Here is an 18,504-nt window from a genome sequence, read left to right as displayed (position 1 = left end):
ATCTGCTGGATTTAAAGGGAATTGTTGATGCTGACGTAGAATGAGATGTGTCAGCGTGATCAGATCATCTGAAGGATTAACTTTGTAAAATTTAGCTCATGCATGTAGTTTGTGTTTAATGTTAGAAAAGGCAGGTGTTGCCAGTGTTTGTGTATTTACTGACAGTATCCTGGTGATATGAACGAGGCTCTTTCAGACCTGAGAGATGTTGCTGGTTATCGTTTCAGACCGTAGGGGTGGAACAGTTCTCCAAAGCCGTGGTTTCCCTTCATACCTCGGTTTTCGTTAGAGGAGAAGAAAAAGATTTTACTTGACCCCGACCTCATTATGAACAAAACGGATTCACTCGTTACCTGAATGGTCTGTAAATAGTAACCAGGCATTGACAGCTTCATATCACAGTCCAGGGAGACACGACCATGGCGTGACACTGTGGGTGTTTGTGTTACAGTTTCTGAATTGTTCCACTCCTATGAGAGTGATATGTGACAGATCCTGCGGCCGGCTGCCCCGTCTCTGTACTACTGACAAAGGCCTTTAACCCGGGTGGTAAGAACATGTATGAAGACACTGTGTGGACATCTAAGCTGGTCTGAGGTCCCACAGTCACACACGTTGAAAGGAAGGTGTAGAGGGTACCGTGATGATGGAGGGGAAAGTACTGAGAAGGACCTGCAGTACAGCGTAGCGTTGATTTTGGTGCTGTTGATCCAAATGCTTAAATTATAAGGTTTCAGGTAATCAGCATATAAATATATACACATTTACCAGTGTCAGTGTCCATTGTTTATCTGCCTGAAGTGCTGAAAGACTCTGAAACAGTCATTTTAAATTCCAGATTTTATTGTTTCCCTTGGCACAAAATAGAAAAAGAGCAGTAAAAATAAAATGAATGAAGGAATGAAAATATGAAATCAGCTATAGGCCAAATAATTATAAACATCAGCGTCAGCCCAAAATTTCACAATCAGCACATCTTGAGTTTGAACAATTGGAAAAGCTGAAAAAGATGCTCATGCAGTGAATGAACTGAAGTGCAGTGCTCTGTTCAGTCCTGTTTTACGCAGGATGAAGTGTAACAGCTGAAACAGGGAAGTGAAAGTGTTGCTGAGTAGCATTAATCTTGTACAGAGCCTGTCGTGCAGACCTCTGTGGGCCAAGTCTTCAGCGTCTGAATTTATACCTACTGCCATGTTCCTCTAACATTCTTTGAGTATTTATATGTCTCTGTGCGGGAATTTTTCACAGATGGCTTTTCAATGTTAAAAATGTTCTTCATGGTGTCAAAATATCTTTAGTATCCAGGAGACATCCTGCTTATCATCCATGTCAGAAATATTCTTTTTGCACTCAATAAATGGTGGAAATGGAAATACTGTCTGTGCATTTGTTTGATCAATGCTCTGCTGTTGAGTCCCGTCATACCAGTTTCCTGCCGCCAGAGGGGGCTTGTGCCTCATTGATGCTGCATGAAGACTTGAAGATGAAAATGACCTCACACAAACAGGATGTATAACCACAGAAAATACACGTAACAGGCAGAACATGTGGCACCTATCATGTTTGTAGAATTTAGACTAAATTGTTATAGAATAATATCCTGTGTTTGACCAATACATTTTTCTAATAGTTTAACAAGCCCTCCTTCAGATGAAATGATAAAATCCTGGACTATTTGACCGTTTAATTTTTTTTTACTATGTTACTGCCTTGGAATGGTGACTACACCTATTGCACTGTAACTATGGGGAGAATTCCAGGTCCACTCATCCAGCCTTAATTATACGCAAAAAGGAAAGTTTTAGGCCTAATCTTAACAGTAGAGATGTGTCTGTCTCCTGAACCCAAACTGGATGCTGGTTCCAAAGAAAGCTGAAGGCTCTGCCTCCCATTCCACTTTTAAATACTCTGGGAACCACAAGTCAGCCTGTAGTGTGAGAGTGAAGCACTTTAATTTGGTGATATACTATAAGGTCATTAAGATAAGATGGGTCCTGAATATTCAAGAACTTGCATGTGAGGAGCAGGATTTTCAGTTTAATTTTGGATTTAACAGGAACCAATGAAGAGAAGCCAGTATAGGAGGAATCTGCTCTCTCTTTCTAGTCCCTCTACTTCATCTTCTAACTGTTATTGTGTTTATGAGCCATCCATTCTCTTCCAATTATTCAATTCAGGGTTACGGATAAATGTCATCAGCTGAACCAAACTAGAACTGGGCTATATTTTAATGTAAAACATTTGTACCACAAGATGATGCAATAAGTCTATGAAACCTTTACTTAACCAGGCAACGCACAACGGCTGATGGGAAAACGCTTTGGGAAATGGGGTCAGGGTAAAGAAGAATTAAAACGCACAGCAGCACACATGTGAAAACACGCCCTCTGGTGGTAAATGTTTTCAAAATTAAATAAAATACTTTTAAAGATTCTAAAGGTTACGACCAGCCTCCCCCCCACACAGCTCAGTGCAAAGTCCTGTTTGACTCTTTTTTAATTTACAGAAACTCAATTTTCAGACATCAGATTTCCAACTCTTGATCTGTTGAGGTCTATCATGCACCATTCAGTAGCTGGAGGCTGAACTTTAAATGGCATTCTTCATCCTGACAGCTATCTGCCAGTTCAGCAGAAGCATTTAAAAAATGCTGAGTCCTCCTACACAGCCCCCACCTCCTTAGATGGTATGGATGTGACACCATGAGGTACACTCAAAAACTTCTCTCTCTCTTCAACTTGCATCATAGAGCCACAGGAGCAGCTATCCAAGCCTCTGAGGATCCCAGTTAAAAGGCTCAAAATAACCCACCTTCATATAGATGATCATCACTGCCAGCCTTTTCTACAAGACCCCTGAAGGCGCTTCAAGGTGAAGGATGATCATGTTTCTTCTGGCAGACTTGGCACACATACACATTTTCAACATCATTCTGAAGTAATGACTTGATTGGCTGGCTAGCATCATTGGGAGGGGTTATGATGCATGTGACTGGTCTGTGTTTCCAGTGTGCACATAGGGACCACCGTAAATATGAAAGAAAAATGGCCTTTGTGTCAGAGGTCACGGTGTAAATAAAATAACTGTCTGTCAAAATCTAACAGTAGGTCTGAGTCTGTATAGAACCAGACCCAGATAGCGTTCCATGGGTGACCTAGGCTTCAGACTTCTATAAAGCACTCTGCGACTCCTTTTCTGTGAGCACAGTAATAAAGACACAATTTAAATACTTATTTCCTACATTTAGCATTAGAGAGTGTTAAAGTTCTGCCATCTTGTGCCGAAACAGAAGGTGATGTCACTGGATTGGTTGGTTGTTGCTAAAAGGCTGGTTTATGTTTCTAGTTGCATTATTTCTTTTTCAGCTTCAAGTGAAAAACCACACTGACTGTGCACCTATATTCAATGCGGTAAATGCATACAACATACAGAATTATCAGAAATAACTTGTTTGAATGTATAGATTTTCTATAGAATAATACTGCAGACCAGTCAAAAGTAGAGCACAAGCGATCGTGTCACCTTAAGCAATGACAACTTTATTAATGCTCAGGTAGCAAAATGATCTCTAAAATTACATTTGAGACATCTAAACACAAAGTAAACAATTTCTTTTGAAAAGTTTCTGCGTAGGAAGAGGTAAAGCTTAGATATGCACAGAAAGATATCATCTGCATACACTCTCACTCACTATCTCTTACATCCTGTGCTAGCCACAGCATGCAGTCATCTAGGATTTCCAGTACAAACTAACTCCAGTGCCATCTAAAAATGCTTTAGACTCTGATCCCAAAGTACATTAAGATTTACCATAAATAATTTATTATATCGAAGTATCTCCATGCGAGTAAACAAAGGACAAGAAACACGTCAAAACAAAGGGGATTACAGAGGAGACCTAGGAACTATGAAAATATATTCAACAGATATACAGATTGAGACAAAAAATATATAAATACATTTACACCTATTTATATACATATGTACATCAGCAATATATCACTCATGTGAATATCACAAATTATTTAGAAATCTCCTCTACAAGATGTGTCGTTTTATAATGAGAGCGCGTTTTGGTTAGTTTCAAAGTACCTCATGTTTTACACTGTAGGTACATGCAGTTAATAGCAGCACATGACGTTTGAACCAAATAATCTGTAGCATAAATTGTTTGATAGTAAAGTGCACAATATATTTTGAAATAAATAAGATGGCCAAAACTGATGCCTTGGATTAGAAAGGTGTTGGTAACGGACAGGATGACACAGAGGAAAACCACGTGTACCTCAGCGAGGGGAATGCTACGAGACATTTCGATCCATTTCTTGATTTAGCTCATACTGATGTGTTTAACCTCCACAGTAATCAGACGCTTGAGATTTGGATATTTTAAAAAAAAACAACTAATTTTTCTTTCTCATTTTTTACGCCTAGATAATTTGTCTATTTGTTCATCCCAGCAGCTGGATAGTGTAGTGGTAAAGCTACACACCTTTGGTGCAGGAGTCACAAGTTTGATTCCCACTCAATATCCAGTTAAGGGTCCTGCCTAGACCCCCACGATGCTAAAACCAAGCCCAGGAATAGTGCAGCCAGTCTGCAGCTTGGACACAAGCATTTCTGTGCACGTGACAAATAAAATTTAAACGTTTAGCTTTTTTTCGGGAAGAAGTGGGCTTTGTAGACATTCCTCAGGAGCTGTTATTGACACAACAAAAGTCATCCAGTTATTTGGTTTGTAATTAGCACCTCATTGAGCTCTTTCAGGGAAACTCTGGAGGAAAAGTTTGAGGTGGATTAACAGTTATACCCTGATATATGTATAATAATGATCACCTCAGACTGTGTTTAGGTCTCCCGTCAGGCAGACATTCTCACAGTTCCTCTTCATGATTTGAACTTGTGTTGTGTTTGGATAGTTTGAGCAGTCTAACAACAATATTAACAGACATTTATGATTTGAATGCGCCTTTTTAAACTCAACTATAAAGTCATGTTTTATCAGCAAAGCGCCATATTTACATATCGGTAATCTCAAAGTTATTGCATTACATAAGATTTAGACCCTGTTTTCCGGTTATGGTTGCGCTGTACTGTCTGTTTCTATGACATAAATAAATATCTGTGATATATGAAATATTTATACATTCGAAAGACAGCATTTCCTATTTTAGATATTTGATATTTCTGATCAATAAATTAACAAAGTACCTGAAACAATAGATCTTTTTCTTTTAGCAATACTCTTCCCTCAGTGAGAAAAAAAGAGCATGGAGCACTTGACATTTGAAATGCACCTGTCTGAGGAAAAGCTGACATTTTGATGAAAACTGTGTGAGAAGAATCAACCCTGACTGACAAGCGTTCACTTCAGTGTTGGTGGAAGTCTTTCAAGAATAATTAAACTTTACTGGCCCCTTAGTGGAATAAAAAATTCCCCGGAGGGTTTCACAAACCACACTGTACATGCTCTAAAAACTAGTAGGAATATTTATGTGCCACAAACCTACCAAATCTGGACAAATCTAGACATTAGGCATTACAAAATACAAAGAACTCCTGGAGAAAAATATAGTGGAAACTCCTCCCAACCTTAAAGAGTTGGGGTAAAAAGTCCTACTTTACTACCAGTTACATTGCTCACCCTCAGAGAAGTAAAGCAGGACATCCATCCATCCTTCCAGCACAGAGCAAACACCTGGTCCAGGTGTGGTTTTGAATAATGCCACCACTGTTTTGAGTCTATTTGGTCAGTGTCTCTGAGAGGAGAACAAGCAGCAGCTCCCCACTCACGAAAGACATAAATACATCTGCTTCTCGAACCCACTCCACACAAACCTGCTTCATTTTACAAGGATCCTCTCCTCATAATCAGCGTGCTTCAGCGGGTAAACACCTTGCTCTCCCGCTCTTCAGTGCAAGTTTGAGCTCCGCATGTCCCGTCCACACGTAGAACTACTCATCCAGATCAAACGGAATTTTGCAAAATGCCCTCACAAAAATTGTGCTTGTGATTGTGATCATCGACCTGGATCCCCGGCTGCACAAACAAAAACCTGCCCAGGTGCTCTTGTGACCTCCAGAGAAGAACTGTGCGTATGACAGGAATAAATAATAAATAGGACATCTGGGGGTTATTTACAGAGGTGAGCTATTTATAGAAAGGAAATCAATATGAAACGTGACAGCTACGGCTGTGAGTTAATTTATAAAAAGGTGACGGGATAATGCCCTGTTCCTGCTGAAGTGGAGACTTGTAGGTGCATGTCTTAAAAGAAAAACTGTAAATGCGAGCGTAAGATGGAAATAACAAAAAGTCCCAAGTAAACACTGTAACGAATAATGAAGACTCGTGGCCCTAACTCTGTCTAAACTTCCCATCGCTTTACATCATTGCTTTTTTTTTTATTACTTATTACTTTCAACTAGTAGATCTAAAAGACCCGCCTTTCCTCTCAGGAAAGGTTAGCAGCTAGGAAACATCACACCTAACACAGGGAGTTTCAAAATAAAAGGTCCTCATGTCAGGAGTGAGCAGTAGTAGAATAATTTCTGTGTGTGTGTGTGTGTGTGTGTGTGTGTGTGTGTGTGTGTGTGTGTGTGTGTGTGTGCGTGCGAGGTTATCATCCTCTGTGCTGTCCGTTGGTTGCTTCCATCTCTACTCCTGGAATCAGTCCCACTCTCTGGTCTGGTGTGGGCTAAACACCAGAGCAGCTCCATATGGCAAAAAAAAACAAGCCACAGAAAAATCAGTGTGAGTCAGACCTGTGCCAAATAGTATTTGCAATTAATTCTTTGGTCTCCAATAAGATCTTCCACTTGTTGCCACCAGCTATCTATTTAATATTTCTTTTTGAATTCCTTGCAAACACCACTTGTTTGTGTAAGTGTGTGCACAGTGAGTGTGTTGTGTATGCGTGCGTGTCTCAGTCATCCCGGCAGGTCGGCAGGTTGACAAAGGTGAAGATGTTGTACTCGATGAGGCAGGAGAAACACACGAAGATGGAGTAGAGGATGAGACACATGAAACCCAGACGTTTGTTCAGCGTCCAGTTGTTTAGGTGAACTCCCAGGACCTACAGCAGAGGAGAGGAGGAAAGCTCATGAAAACTGTGCTATGAGAAAGAAAGAAACAGAAACTGTCCATTCAAAAACTCACTGTCATAAACACAGATGCCAGCAGGAGCCCCACAGAGAAGATGAGTCCTTTGCTGTTTAATTTGATCTGCAAGAGAACAGGTGAGACATTATTAATGCAACGATCATCAACCTAAAGGGAGTCCACACAGGAAGCAGTTTGGTAATCACAGTTTTGTAGCTAAAGGCTGGTTAATAGCAGCCATTCCAGGTCCTGGATGCCCAGGGACCCTTTAATGTGTTGATAATCCTGTCAACCATCATGTACTGGACTACCTACACATCACACCTACAGGACCTGCTCAGGCATGAAGCTCCTGGTGCACAGGTTTTATGTGATGTTGATGCCAGAGGAGATTTCTGGAATTATTAAGACAACAGAGCACTGACTTTTGCACACTATGTATCTGTGAAGTTACCTGGTCTCCCACATTGAATAATTTTACAAACTGATTCAAATCATATTCAGTGAACTCTTTAGAGACATTGTTTCACAAATGTTTGGAAAGGCAGACTGCATGGTTATATCACTTTTGTAGACCACAGGCTATTAAAGATTAGGTGCAGCTTTGTCCATATAAAGTGTGTCCAGCAAATACAGCATGTCCTTAAAAGTAAAGTTCAAGTTGGAACCTTCTCCCTGACTTTCTGTGATCTCTGCACGTCACTGCTAGTCCCCTCCTGTGTGGAGATCCTTAAACACATTGTTGGTCACTATGAGGGGACTTGGACTCTAGACTTTAGCAACAGATCCTAAAACCTAAGGGCTACAGTTCTAGAAGTGAATGTCCTATAGAAAGCATTTTAAGGATTCAAATAAGTCACGTAGCTATGAGCTGAATCAAGACCATGACAAGATTTGTTCTGGTTCAAAAAATGAAGGAAAACAAAAAGGCACCATTGTAGTAGTTTGCGTTATGGATCTGTATTAAAGTTTAGTCTAATTATCACAATCGTACAGGGCTTTGTTCCAGCCTCCACCAATCAGTGATGTTGCTGTTTCAGTTTAGGATTGTGGGTAAAGTAGTATTTCTCTGCAACACTGTGAATAAAATATGTTTCTGTTGAAACAAGGCTGATATCAGTGTGACCTGGTCTCACAGTGCCATAGCTTATAATGAGTCTGGTAAACATTATGGCTCATAATCAAAATTATAATCAGAATCTAAATGGGCTTTTTATTTAAATAGCCTCACTGTTGGGTTCTACGCTGCACTTAATTACTGAAGCCTGTTGTGATTAAGTAGCAGACATATGGACGCAGATATGAGATAAATAAGAAAATGTGCTTTAAGGATTTACATTTTCCTGTAGTCTGTATCAGCTCTTATGTGTAACAGTAACAGTAGTGCAGGTTAATAAGATGCTAGTTTACAGCATTAACTTTCTATTTAAGGTTGTAATGGTAAATGGTAAATGGCCTGTATTTGTTTAGCGCTTTACACATCCAGTCATCCACCCGTTCACACAGTTTTGTCTTCCACAAAAATCTCAGGAACGAACTCGATACAATAACACAAAACGATAAAGCTCTCTCTCTGACTGTGAGGTGGCTCAGGGGGTAGAACCTCATCTACTGATCAGAAGCATTTAGGCATGAAAAAAAGTGCTTTGTTTGAACGTGTGTGTAATCGGGTGAATGAGGCTTGTAGTACAAAGCACTCCGACTGCTCAGTTAGAGCAGATCTACTTAACATTTACCATAGATCCATCAGTCTGAGCCAGAGTCTGTTTTAGCCGTGTACCATGAACTGGTTGCCTGTACTAAGAAGGACTTATCCAAGTCACTTCAGGGTTAACCCCAGGTTTTCTCTACTCTGTAGACCTCTGCATGGGGATCAGGAGGGTCGAAAGATTTTAAGCAATGTTTAATGTCTCTGATTTCCAGCAGCAGTGATAAACATAGGTTCTTAGAAGTAGCTTTATCATTTGATTCACTTTATTAATCCCAGGTTTGTTTTTTGGCATCATTAATAAAATAAGCAGTAATAATACATAAGACAACTACAATGTACTTGCTCACCTCATATCAAATTTGTACACAGACCTATAATTCTGTTTTTGGTTAGTCATTAATATACTGCTGCTTGGGCTGTAGTTACATCATAAGGTTTTAAAAACTGAGCTATATAATGAACAGTGGTAACACAAACAGAGAGAGGTCGACAGTGATCACTGACTTTTTTAGAGGCTTGTTCAGATTAAATAGAACAAGATACAAAGCATGTCAAAAACACAACAGGCTTAATAAACACAGACTAGTTTCGACCCGGAAGCAGTGATGAAACATCAGGTCATCACTTAAAGACCATCAATACCTGTAAATGTGCTTTATAAATGATTTTTCCAAGCTATTGCATATGCTGTCTTTCAAATTGTTGTAGATCATGTTTGCATGTGTTGTTCTATCATGTCTTAGCTGATATTTATACATCAGCTGAGTTTTACTATCTGATGGACACAAGCTACTGCACGGCATATCTTCCTTTGCAGCAAATAGGTAAGATTTTCAGTTTCAGTTTTGAATCCTACTGAAACATAATTTCCCTCCACTGCACTACTGGGAATGTAGCAGAGATGTTAGCAGTAGCAATAAACTTGTTGGAAAAATGCCACTCATTATGTGGGAGTCCACCATAACAGAAAACCTTTTGTCATATTACAGCTGTCTTCTTCTGCGGCATCTATCCTTGTCTCTGAGAGAGAGGTGCTGCTACTGGTTCATGTTGACGCTCTCTTCAGTGACTTGAAATCCTGCATGAAGGTTTCAATTTCAGATGCATTCACCCAGACCTATCATCCATTTTGGATTAGAGAAAGACACTCTACTTTTGAAACTAGGCTTCAACTTTCCTTTTGGATAAAGTTTATACTTAGGGCTGAATCAGAAACATCAGTTATGTTCCACTTCCCTTTTTTCACTCATTATGCCAGTACATTACATTAAACGCCACTACCATGCACAGGTAGTATTCTGATTGGTCCAAAACAACAAAGTTTACAGCATTGAGGAGAAACATGCAAACTCCCCAAAAGATCAAATAAGCAGCACGAGAAGGAGAGACAAATTCACTTCATTATAAAGATTCATTTTGACTCTCTCAAGGACCAACAACAGTACAAAATGAGCAGCACACAGGCTGTTTGTTCCACATATTGTTGATGAAATGCTCAGTTGAAAGTAAAAAAACAACTTTCTGATGAAAGTCTGCAAAGCTCTGTGCACGACCATAATTAAAGGGTCGATGAGCTTTGTGCTACTTACATCAGAGCCATAGTTGATAGCCAAGGTCTTTAGAGCCCAGGGAAGACCGAGCCCTACCAGGATGTCGAACACGTTACTGCCAATGGAGTTGGACACCGCCATGTCACCCATTCCTGAACACACAGACGTAGACGGAGTTGTGAATCAGCAAAAACAGAAATCAAAGAGATCAGGCAGACAGCGTGAAAGGTAAAGAGAGTGGGAAAAGAGCAGACAGGAAGCAGGTTGGTCTGACGTAGGTGGACACGGGCGGCATTCAGTACAGCTATCTGTCCAAATGACTTTCCAAAAAAATGTCAAAGCGATGAAGGCGACAGCAGCTACACAGTGGAGGATGGACGACTAAACGGTGGCGAGTGTCTCTCCTGGTGAGCCCCCTACATACACACAGACAGAGCTGTTTAAATATTTGATGACAGGAGCAAGAATAAACACAGATGAAAGGACAGAGGAAAGGATCTGGCGGCCTGTCTTCCCGCTCTCTTGTCATCACAGGGAAAAAGATGACAGGCCAGGATCTTTACCTCCCCTCTCCATCTCTGTCATCTAGTCCCCTCTCCAGCTCTTTGATAGCGGCTTCACTTTGATTCTGCTGTTTGCTCTGTGTGTGCATTTTAAATGACAGCTTGGTAACCTGTCATTTTGCGTGTTTGTGTTTGATTACCTTGTCGTGCCACTATAAGACTGGCCATGCAGTCGGGGACGCTGGTGCCAGCTGCCAAGAATGTGATACCCATGATGACGTCTGGAATACCGAGTGTGAAGCCTATCACTGTTACCTGACACACAAAGACAAAGACACACTATCACTGGTTGTATTTTTAACAATCAAGAGTGCTGACAGAAAAATGGAAAGAAAGACTAGAACCCAAAACCAAAATGTTAAAATGTTCTTTTTTAACTTAAAGATAAACCAGGAATGACACATGCACTTACCAATTTTCTTACATGAATAATGAAGAATTTTTTGAAGAGCTCTCACACTTATTACGTGATTCTGTAGCTCTAAAGAGCTTTTCAAACCCCATTAGGATTAGATTAACCCCGTGTTTCCAGAATTTATCTAATTGTTCCAGACAGACTTTTTAAACTTGGAAAGTAGACTGCAATAACTACCTGTGGCTGACAACTGAGCACATTAATGAGCTCGATTGGCGTAGCTCTGCACAGAAAATGACTTTTACACTCTTAACTCAGTTAAACTGGGAGTGGATCATATTGAAATCACCTCACTTCCCCAAAACAAATAAATCCTGTGTAAACGGAGCGTCCTAGCATCTAGACAGAATAAAAACCTAACAAAAACAAAACAACGAGCTAACTAGCTGCTAACGAATTCAATACTTTACCACAGTTGGTTAATCTAATAACAGCTTTTTTAAGTTGAATGTCAGACTAAAATTGCTGAATCATGTTTAGCATATCAATATTTCGCATAGCTCGAAAACCCCCAAAACAACTGTAAAGCTAAAAGATTTCAAGCTAATGTTCTGCTAAATGCATTCTTGCAGTTAGTAGTTAGGTCAAAATAGGGAACATGTTCGATTCACTATAGTGTTAAATTATTCTCTGTACTATTCAGTGGATTCACAGGGAATTATTCATCCATTCATTTATTTATATATTTGATTTTCATGTTTCTGACCACCTTTCATTTTTATTTATACAATTATAAAGTATCTATTTACAACAATAGCTGTCAGCAGCATAATGAGCCAACATGTTTTAAAAGGGCACAGTTTCACATTACATGCATATACTCCAGTCATGTCACCTTCCACTGATTAAAAAAACACAATTCATAAACTGCCTAAAGATTAAAACGTATTTATTCTGCTTCTTGGAATTATAAGTCCTTATACATTTGATAGAAAACGTAATTTATCTTTACTTTAAGTCCTGCGGATGAATGGATATTCACTTTAGCTTATTCGCTGCCATGGCTTTTCATAGTCTGCTATTTTTAGCACATTCACAAAGACTTCTGGTTTTTGGGTGTTTTTTCTGGATTATTGTGGGCCCTTTACCTCAGAATATAAAGCACCTTGGGGTGACTGCTGTTGTGATTTGGTTCCATAAAAAATAAATTTAACTCAACTGAATCAGTACAGAGTGAGTGTCTGTGGCCAAAATACAAACTGGGAGATGGTTCCACAGAAAAAGGGCAGTAAGCCTCCAGTCTAAGACCCAACGGTATACTGGGTCTGATCATTAAAGACTTTGTAGGTGAACCTTCTGGATCATCAATGAATTACAATAGTCCAGCGTAGAAGTAATAAATTCATGCAACTGGTTTTTAGCATTACTCGGAGACAGAATGTCTCTAATTGTAGAGATATTACCCAAATGCAAAGCAGTCCTACATATTGGTTTAATCATATTTGTTTAATAATTCTGGTCAAAAATCACTCCAAAATTCGTCACAGTGTTGCTGTAGGCCAAGGTAAATGGATTGGTTCTCATATAGCACATGTTGTATACAAGCGCCTTTTTCTATGCTTAAGCTGAAATGCTTCAACAACCAATCTGCTTGGTTGATTTTTATACTGTAGCAGGAGCTTCATATACAGAAGCAACAAATGCCTCACAAAGAACAGCATCATGGACAGCTCCGTAGGTAGAGTGGTGGCCCCATGATCAGAAGATTGGGGGTTCGAATCCACTGAACAGCTACCCTGAGGTACCCCTGAGCAAGGTACTGTCCCTACACACTGCTCCCCAGGTGCCCAATGGCTGCCCACTGCTTCACTGAGTGAATGGGTTAAATGGAGAGAGGGATTTCCCCACGGGGATCAATGAAGTATACATTATCGTTATTATATGCCACTGAACCATTATTAATTGCATTGCATTTTTGTTTTCAGCTTCATGTTGCTTTTCAGTACAAGTCTGCTTTTCCCCCATCGTCACTTACCATCCAGACCATGATGTAGGAGAAGCTGGCGATCCAAAGTGTGGAGGCAACAAAAGACAGCATGAACCAGTTCTCCCAGCGAGGTGTGGAGGAGTTGGGGATGGTGAAGAATAGCAGCAGGGCCAGAGGCCAAGCCAGCAGCCACTTCAGTTTATTAAACCCACCCGCTGCAGACACACAGAGCGAGATACAGCATTTAGACTGGGTCGAGACTGACACACGAGCAGAGAGAAGAATGATAGAAAAGACAGAAAAGACAAGTGTTTAAAACCGACATTGCTTTCTAGCAGGAGGAATAATTTACTGTCCAACGAACGCATGTTTTTAAACTCCGATCTATCACTGGCTAAAGATCTGATTATAGTCCAATATGAAAGCACACAAGAATGAAGGCATAAGTTCACCTGTGTGTGAAATTTAAAATCAGAATGAATTCATAAATTTAAACTTGATTTAGACTACTCGTTGGCACCTGATTAACAACAGATTCTTACAGAGGAAGGACGCTGAACGATAATTAACAAGCAGAGTGATGTTTTTTCTGTTCTCCTCTTTTGTTTAAATGGGATAACGTTATTTTAATCAAATGAATCGCATCCCTCTCTGAACATGATTGAGTTTGTCAGTAAAATTATCCCGTCACTTCTTACGTTGGTCTACTTTTCATGATTACGCTTTTGTGCTTCACTCTTTTTGTTCATCGTTTTAAATAAATCAAGCCTGGAGGTGGAAACTTAAGTCAACTTAAATAAAATTAGAAGTTAACTGGGATACAACTTTTTGCATGACTTTTTATTTTAACAACAAGTAAACAGATTATGAGAAAAAGTGTTTTAGTATGAAAGTATGAAACTTAGCCTAGCTTAGCATAAATATTATAGCAGGTTTCTTTCAATTGTCCCTGCACCAAAACCTGTTTTCTCTGAAAGTAATTAACAATTCTCAAGAAATAAAACTAAACATTTGCAAAGAGGTCTGCTGATCCATGCTTCTAGTTGTGTTAGAGAAAACAGTGGTTAGGGACCGCGGGACGACCAAAATGATTGAAACTGGGTGCAATAAAGTTGCATCCTTGTTGAGTTTGAAATGGTTTCTTCAAAGATGGGGACCAAGTCTGCGACCGCTCGCTGTGATTTGATTGAAAAACACATCACTCTTAAAAACAAGAGTCATCTAAAGGTTTACCTGGGCATTGGAATGGTACGTAAGGTCCCTCTCCTTCCTCCTCTTCTTCCTCTTCATCATTCTCATTGTTCTCGTTGTCCTCGTTATCCGTCTCATTGCCGGCCTCTCTGTCATCGCGCCGAACGCCGACGCCCCTTTCGGCTCCAGACAGCCCATTTTCTATGCCCCACCTGCTCCCTCCCTTCACGGGAACCTCAGAGTCACCGTTAGTCAAAGTCCGCGTGTTGATTAGACGCTGCCTCTATACGTCGCCGCCGCAAACACAAGAAGCACATTCACAAACACACAAACACAGAAGGGAGACTGGTCAGATCTGATGCAAGGTTAAATGACTGTTGTGAACTCATCCTATATAAATGTACTTTATTTTAACTCGTATCAGAATGAATGTGAAAACAACAGTGGATGTCTAAGTGGTGTTGACACTTGACAGCGGGGAGGTTAAGCTGATGTTCACGGTTCTCCTGCTCTGTCTCTGACTTTCTTGCTTGCAGCCTCTCTGGGCCTGTTTTGTTCTTTTGCTGACAAAAGTAAAAGTAAAACAATAATTTGTTATATAAACTGCAGCCCTGAGAAGATAATCACATTGTGAGTGAACATGAGCTCCTGTGCATTTGCACAAAACAAATCTCAGTCTTTCCTGCAGCAGTATAATATTGTGAGGGCCAGACTCCTCTACTAGAGAGCTTAAGACTGTACTGTAGTTGTTAACATTCACCTACTTTAAGATTCCACAGAAAATATTATATTCGTTGTTTTTCTTTAGAGTCATTTAGGTTTATCTCAAGTTCCACTTCTTTTATTTGACCTTCAAGGTCCAACATCTCAGAATAATTATTATCTGCTTTGTTTTTAGTGTAGCTTATCATCTGCCCACGAATAAAAACCTTAAAGGCTTCCCATCTTACTGAGGCTGTAGTTTCGGATTTATTAAAGTAAAAATAGTCATCAATATTTTTGCCTACGTATTCCAAGAATTTTTGATTGTGCAGCCAGTGTGGTTTTAAACGCCAAATAGGATTACGTTTAAAAGCTGTTGTACCTGAGAAGTTAAGCGTGGTTAATGAGTGATCAGATATAAGCACACTTTTATATGAAAAGCTGTTAATCCTGGAGATAAGAGAGTTTGAAATAAGAAAATAATCTATGCGACTGCGACTATTATGACTGGCTGAATAGCAAGAGTATTCTCTCCCTGTTGGATTTTTTAATCTCCATATATCTTTAAGATTCAATTCAGACATAAAGTGTTGTATGGCTTGTCTAGATTTTGGATGGGAAGAGTCTAAACCTGATGATCTATCAAGCTTAGGCTCTAGGGTACAATTAAAGTCCCCCCAACAATTATCTCACCGTGGAGGGCTGCAATAGAGAGGAATAGATTGTTATAAAAGCTGGAGTCGTCGATATTGGGGCCATATAAATTAACTAATATTAAGTCTTGGTTCAGCATTGTAGGATAATGAATCACCCTGCAGGGTCCAAGATGGGTTTTTTTAATACACATGGGCACTGATTTATGAATGAGTGTTGCCACTCCTCTAGCATGTGTTGAGAAGTGGCTAAAGAAAGCCTGACCTGACCATCTCCTCCTTATCTGGGCAATTTCACTCGCGAGTAAGTGTGTTTCTTGAATAAAGACTATCTTTGGGTGATATTGTTTAATTCTATCCATTACTCTTTTCAGTTTAATACACAACATATATTGCGTGTTTATACCCCAGTCTATAAGCTATGGTTCTACTTTTTCTTAAAGCAACAGATGTAGGGGCACCACAGTGGGGGCCGTCAGGTGTCACAGCGGTCTGATGCGAGGCAGGATTTGCACAGATCCTCAGTGTGGTAAGTATTGACTGTCAAACATGTCATTTGATAAATTCACCAGCACCTACACCTACTGATAATTTCGTGGAAAAAACTGCGTATAATTCAAAATATTTGACTGAAGAGACAAGGCTGTTTTAAAAACAGAGACTGATATTCAAAGCGGCTTATAAGAGAAGGGGACCCTGGACACAGATGATAAGAAGGCCCACACACTTAAGCATCTCGGGTCATAGAGTGTATATACTGATGGATGCCTTTGTTAAAGAGGTCTTGTGAAGGCCCAAGCGGAGCAATTTGTGCCCCAATCTTTGTGTGGTGAGACTGGACATAACATGAGGTAGGCCTGCTCTAAACCACTGCCTGTTTTATCATAATTTCTGACTCTATTAAAAGAACTTAATTTAAAAGAAACAGAAAACAAAACAACTGAATTTGTCTCAAAACTTTGATCTTAAAGTCATGAGGGAACTGTTTATTGAATTATAAAGATCATAGATGCAAAGGAGCTGATGGCTGTTTTCAACATAATACAGTACAGCTAATTTAGCAATCCGAAGAGCTGCCCTCTGTTGGCCATTTGAAAGAATGCAGGTTTACAGCACGTCTGCACTGGCTTGACTTTTCAGACCTAGAAGCTGCATCCATCTTTTTATGTACAGTCTATATCACAGACTGAAAGTGACACAAAACAACTGCAAATCAAGCTGTCTTTTTGTAATTATCTCACTGGTACCCCCCCATGGTTGTCTGTCTGTCATTATCACAGACAACCAGACAACCTTATGCAAATATGTTCACAATGCAACAGCTTGACAGGCAATGAAACTCTCTGTGCAGACAGAGAAAAACATTCTGACTGATTAATGCGCACACGGAGAGCTGCAATGAAAACCAAATCACAGACAATACAAACTCTTCAACTACTATGGCAAATAAGATGCCATGTGATTCTTTCTGTTCCAAGCTTGCCCATCACGTCCTGAACAGCCCTTTGTAAATGTAGCATAGCAGGCCATGCCTAGAATCCTCAATGGTGGAGCTGATTTGTAGGCCAGGGACTGTGTACAGCTCCAGATTACTTTGCTAAAGAGGCTGTCTGAAACGCTTTCCCCTTGGAGAAAAACACAACGCAGTCTGCTTCAAATTGGAAATGTCAGCAATCTCTTTTTTCCCCTCTTTTTTTCAATCAAAAGTGTGGCTGAGGTGCACCTGCGTGTGCCGTTACCTCAGTGATGAGCATTCGTGAGGCCATGGTGAGACGAGTTCTGGGGGAGAAGTGGCTGGTGATCATGATCCTCATGCCGGCCTCGGAGAAGGACAACTGGTGGGGGTACGCTGACAGCAGCTCGTCTACCATTAACACAGATGTCTTCCTGTGGTGGTTTGCTGTGGGGCACATACATGGAATACGAGCTATACTATTGAAATAAACCAGTAAGATTTTCCTTAGCATTACGACTGCAAAGAGCAGGAAGCAGAGACATTAGCTCGATCAGAAGTTCCACATTACACGTACAAAGTCTCAATAAAAATGTACCTTTCTTTAAAAGAACAGCAGTAGCATCACAGCCATCGTCCAGTTCTGTGTTATTTGCTGCACCGTTTCTCAAAGTGGTCGAGTTCTTCTTCCTCCTCCCCAGGAAACGGACAATGTAGGAATTCAGTCTGGAACAGAAGTCGGGTTAAAACCACACTTTGCTTGGTACAGCTGGGTCAAGTCATTGCTCTTTACGGCAGATAGCCTCCCAATAGAGATAGGTTGATCATATTCAAAAATGATCTGTCAAGTTCTATAAGCTGCTGTGTGGCACAGCCCACATAAAGAAATGTATCATTTCTATATATCCCATTCATATAATACTGCTGCAGACATAAGGATAAATTATGTTACACATGGGATGAGTTTGCATATCGCAGCGTAATAAATGACACCGATCACGGGTCTTATATTAAACTCATTAATATGCAAGAATTTAAAACATTTTGTATTTTTTGCTTGTAATATTGATATTCAGTAAACTTCCACTGTTTTCAATGAAATACTACAATCCATTTGAAACAGAGCATGACGTTCTTTTCTAGATAATATCCACATTGTTGTTGTGTTACTTAATATTTATCCATATATCTGCTAAATTTGCCAAAAGAAAAGATATTTATTATTATTATTATTATT

General features: G+C 39.9%; 1 protein-coding gene across 1 annotated transcript in view; it reads right to left on the bottom strand.

Annotated features, from left to right (window-relative positions):
• Positions 1 to 6,926: 6,926 nt before the first annotated feature.
• slc24a3 (solute carrier family 24 member 3) overlaps positions 6,927 to 18,504 on the bottom strand; it is a 148,248-nt gene continuing 136,670 nt past the window's right edge. Inside the window, exons 10-17 of the mRNA XM_085368948.1 lie at positions 17,866 to 17,993; positions 17,554 to 17,714; positions 14,502 to 14,742; positions 13,317 to 13,483; positions 11,067 to 11,181; positions 10,403 to 10,515; positions 7,160 to 7,225; positions 6,927 to 7,076 (exon numbers count right to left, since the gene is read on the bottom strand). Coding sequence (XP_085225074.1) covers positions 6,927 to 7,076; positions 7,160 to 7,225; positions 10,403 to 10,515; positions 11,067 to 11,181; positions 13,317 to 13,483; positions 14,502 to 14,742; positions 17,554 to 17,714; positions 17,866 to 17,993 — 1,141 coding nt within the window. The remainder of the gene's footprint in view (positions 7,077 to 7,159; positions 7,226 to 10,402; positions 10,516 to 11,066; positions 11,182 to 13,316; positions 13,484 to 14,501; positions 14,743 to 17,553; positions 17,715 to 17,865; positions 17,994 to 18,504) is intronic.

The sequence above is a fragment of the Diplotaxodon limnothrissa genome, linkage group LG13, assembly GCF_057381915.1.
Source record: "Diplotaxodon limnothrissa isolate DT_005_m linkage group LG13, D_limnothrissa_male_GT1.1, whole genome shotgun sequence".
Lineage (NCBI taxonomy): Eukaryota > Metazoa > Chordata > Actinopteri > Cichliformes > Cichlidae > Diplotaxodon > Diplotaxodon limnothrissa.
The sequence above is the reverse complement of the archived record's forward strand: the minus strand, read 5'-3'. Positions and strand labels throughout refer to the sequence as shown.